Source organism: Lolium rigidum, chromosome 5 (genome assembly GCF_022539505.1).
Source record: "Lolium rigidum isolate FL_2022 chromosome 5, APGP_CSIRO_Lrig_0.1, whole genome shotgun sequence".
Taxonomy (NCBI): Eukaryota; Viridiplantae; Streptophyta; class Magnoliopsida; order Poales; family Poaceae; genus Lolium; species Lolium rigidum.
Genome location: NC_061512.1, coordinates 194,156,821 through 194,161,451, shown reverse-complemented (window position 1 = coordinate 194,161,451; position 4,631 = coordinate 194,156,821). Strand labels below are relative to the sequence as shown.

The window sequence follows — 4,631 nt, the reverse complement described above, 5'->3', positions numbered from 1 at the left end:
CAAAAATGGAGCACAGTACATTGATGGACTTGAAATGATGACATCATCTACGGCAAGTTGGAAAAGAGGACCAGCTGGTTGCATGTAAGCAATAAGCAACGGATACAATTGTATATTAGTTACACTGTTGATCCTTTCACACTGTTAGCTTTTACTTTGCGTTGGTAATTGTTCCAAACCTATTAGGTATCTGATTAGAGATGTTTCTTCCTGATCATGGAGAAGACATGATAGCTGTCTAAAGTTTGCACTGATGATACAACTGAGTCAGACTCCTTGCTGTACATTATTCATTATTCACTCTATGATGCGATCTGCATATTTTACATGTAGGGCACACCTCTATATTAATAATACTGAATGATTCAGTACATATAACCAAGATATTCTTCACTCTGTTTGCTTATCTGTAAAGATGGGTGCAGTTCATAAGATATAGACCGAGCTGAAAATGTACAATGGATAGTCTTCTGCTAACAGACTTGCTAACATATGAACATCACTCTTGGTGCTACATATCGTAACTATGTATAGTGTATCTTTCTGTAGAGCAGCTACTGGGCATCTCTGGGGAGGTTGGGGGATAAGTGAGAGATTCACAGGGCACGTTGCATGTCCAATCATCTGAAGAATCTAGCCCCAGATCAAATGGGAATTTTATTTTTCGTGGAACTCCACACTCGTTACCTGTAACGTATCCATTATCAGGTTTTCTTGTATATGGATCTTCATCCCTGTTTCCAGTACCTCCAATTGTGTCTATATCCCAATCAACTGCATACCCATCGCACTGTTCAAGCTGTTCGAACTCAGTATCTGGTGAGGCTTCATTCATGCTATTGACTATTCCAGGGGCTATGCTGAGAAGCACGGCATCTGATGACCTCTGCAGGGTCTGTGTTTCAAATGGCAAGATGATCGGATTGCTATGGATGCCTTTTTCTGATAGATGAGTTAAGGGCGGACCGCGGTTGAAGTTTATGACTTTATATGAAGAACCATTCTGTGAACTGTTGAGCTTCTGCTGCTGCCGTCCTTGAAAGTAATGTTGGCTATTAAACCGATTCACAGGTACTGCAACTTCTGCCGAGCAAGAGGAGCTTTCCAAAGCAAAATGCGAAGCCTGTATGGACTGCAAGGCAGATAACAGATCTGGCTCTGTCGTTGCAATTGACTGAGGACCCCAGGAGTGAGATAGTGCTCTTTGTGCCATTGAACTAGGCTTTTTAAATATTCTACAAATAGCCCAGGCATCCTGTTTGATAAAGACAAATCACCAGTAAGATATATCATATATCTAGATATTTTTAGAATTTTGATGCTGTAGTAAATACTCTGAATAGAAGGCTTACATTGGCTGGAATGTTTTTGTCTATTGGTACTTTAGGAAGTGTTGGATCAGTTAATGAAGGAAGCCTGAACTCATGCATCATCCAATCAGTTTTGATCCCTTTTGCTGCTCTTCCTTTATAAAAGACAAGAGACTTCTTCAGGCCTATACACTTGGTTCCCTGGGAGGAGTAAATTGGCCTATCTGTTCCTGTTGCTTTCCAGAATCCAGCTCCTGTGACTCTGTTTGGTCTAGCACTATTACGATACTTCCGGTCCCTTGGGCAGTAGAAATACCATTCTTTCTCCCCAGAAGTTGCAAGTTCTATCCATGAGCAAGATAATAAATAATACATTACAGAAAGGAAAGGAATAATGTTGCAGAAATTCAAGGAGGATAACTATACTTAGATTGGTTTTCTAATGAGAAGAAACTACTAACTGGGTCTCACTTGATTATAGGTACTTTAAGGTACTATGTTTTATGCGGCTCATGCTATTATTTGTGCTTGCTATTTTATTTTGAGCACTTCATATGCATGTATCCTGGATGTGCACAAGTGCAGATTTTCTATTTTTGGTTGGTGTAGAAATCTACATCTTTCATTTGAGTAGGATCTGACCTTATTGACCATGAACCTTTTGTGTACCTGTTGCTTGAAATATTGCTGCAAGATTGCTCAAACTTGTTTCCAGAGTACAATTTTGTATTCAAGTGGATGAGAAGTCGTCAATTCTCTCTTATGTTGTTTCTAAATAACTTGCATTTTTTTGCGGTAGAATTCATGGAGATTTATTCCTCTGGTATAGGGTTACAATGAGCTAGAATGAGCTGTTCAATACATTCTGGAATTTGGTGCAAGTGTGCAACCAACAAGCGGTGCGACCCCCAGTTCTACCGACATTAGCTAGACACAATCTGCAACCCTATTTTGTTCACGTGACACTTTCACGAGGATAACCTCTCGAAGTCTCATTAATCTCTTCACTTCAGCTTTAGTAGCTTGCATATATAAGATAACTATGAAGACTGTAATCTTTGTGCTGTAGTTTCCTAAAGCAAGGAGCAGTTCCTATAACTCAAAGCTGTCAAAAATGTACTTCAGGGTTCAGATTACATAGTGGATCATGACACCAGCGGCCATGGATTTATTTATTTTTCCATGTATTATTTAGTTGAAGTAAGATGGTGATTGTGGAATACTTTCGAAATTCTAATTTGTCTCTGAAGTGGGGCATATCTAGCATAGTAGCATCTGCATATTAACGACAAGATATATGTTTTCCACTCACCATGTTAATGGCTAAATGCAAGATAGTGTATGCTGGCATATATTTGTTCTTTGATTGACAAGTTTTTACAAGATTAAAGTTCCTTATGCTCCATTTACTAACATATAAGAGCAAGAAGGACAGAGCAACTTACTTGGGAGATCCCATGGGTCGTACTTGTAGATGTCCAGCTGCCGGATGAGCTCAATTGAAAGGGGTTTCTGCTGAATCTTTCTCCTGAGATAAAAACCCACAAGCTCTTCATCTGTGGGATGAAATCGGAAACCAGGCAGAAGTACCTCTTCTGACTTGTCCATATCACTTCTCTCATCCATGATCCACAAGGGTAGCTTGGAACAGGTTACACTGCTCTTGTACCTACGTGGATGTAGTGAATGGTTTTAAGGTCGAAGTTGCCTAGGTGAAGACAAACTCGCGAAGCTGTCTCTCTAATACAGTGCAGGAACTAATCAACTTTCCACAGTCTACTATTTATACCTTTGTTTGTGGTTTTGTGCTTGTGCAAAGATGGCAAACTCTATAACTGGCAATTATCTAATGCGGTGCAGGAATTTGTCAGGCCAGAGAAAAATAGAATGGGCGGCTTGATGGACCTAACTTTAACAACCGGGAAGAAGGAATGGAAGATCAGGCGTCATGTGTAAATTTAGGACATGAGGTAAGAAACTAGTAGTTATAACACTACTGCTTAAGATGGACTATTTTTCTGTTAGATAAACTTTCCCAAAAGCTTTTAGTCTCCTATTGTATGCCTTATATTCTGGTGCATAAACAATAGTCAGGAAGGGGAGGCTAATATATGCCTTGTGAACGACATTGCGGCTGCTTAAACATGACTAGATGAGGTCTGCACCTCTGAAGGCATCCTTGCAAACAATAATATTTTATTCATTCTTCTTTGGAATCTCTTTGACTTATTTAATAAGGGATAAGTACCTCAATGAAGACAATCTTAGCAACACCTGGGCATTATCAGTCCCTTTCGATACACCTAGATTTATAATCTAGCACATCCCAAATAACCTTCCAGTATTACTCTTGAACAGTAATAGCATCAATTTTATACATATATTTGTTAGTTTATAGGAATCATTTACAATTTCAACAATTTCTTTAGTACATGTTGGAAGCTAAACATGTCAAAATACATCAACACTAAGTCCACGATGATTATTACTACTCCCTCCGAGATTTGTCAAAATTTAGATGTATCTAGACAAAAAATAGCATCTAGATACATCCAAATTTTGAAAAATCTCAAGACAACCTTCATGAGACGGAGGGAGTAGATCAATTTTCTGCAAGAATACAAAGACATATTCCAAAGTCCTATATATAGCAGGATTTCTTTTTCTTTTACTACTTATCATTGCCAATACATATATGCTTCTAGATTACATATTTGCATTCCTCCTTTCTCTGGTTTAGAAAATTCCAAACTCCTATATATATATATAAAAGGATGTATTTTTTAGTATGCATCATTGTCAGCACATGTACGCTTCTGGATTGCATTGAAGATTTTCTTTGCATGAAAATTCCTATTCTGTTCATGAAATCCTTCCATCATTGTGTATAATTTTTTCACACTGGAGGTTTCGTTTAGTGCGTACTGAAAGCAACAGTTAGCTTATTCGTACTGTTAACATCATTGCTAGTAATTTGGATGAGCGTTGATGTGAGAACAGATATACACGCGCTTATGATTTTGTTATTGTAACCTGTTTTTCTGAACTTGTGCAATAGCTCAACTGAGAAGGTGGGGAACTGTTAAAAACTGCACTAGTGTACTCCACGAAACCTTACGCCAAGTTGATGTGCATTAGCAAGTAGTCATTGTTATCTCACGATAGTGATAGCCTTAGCCGTGTAATTGCCTTCAGTTCTTTTATCAACTAGCGTATGACTCACTGCAAACTGTTTCCTCTAATTCGTTTCTATCAACTTCTATATCACAATAAGTTGCCATCTTAGAATCCATCTTAGCTTGCTTGACTGCTTGATGGTAT

The 4,631-nt window shown here is 38.4% G+C and overlaps 1 protein-coding gene across 1 annotated transcript; it reads right to left on the bottom strand.

Moving 5' to 3' along the window:
* Window positions 1-511: 511 nt before the first annotated feature.
* On the bottom strand, window positions 512-3,721 carry LOC124656901 (protein FEZ-like). The gene is made up of 3 exons (XM_047195556.1): window positions 2,756-3,721; window positions 1,353-1,654; window positions 512-1,255 (listed from the first exon to the last, which is right to left on the bottom strand). The coding sequence occupies exons 1-3, from the start codon at window positions 2,934-2,936 to the stop codon at window positions 512-514; spliced, it is 1,227 nt and encodes a 408-aa protein (XP_047051512.1). The 5' UTR covers window positions 2,937-3,721.
* Window positions 3,722-4,631: the final 910 nt, after the last annotated feature.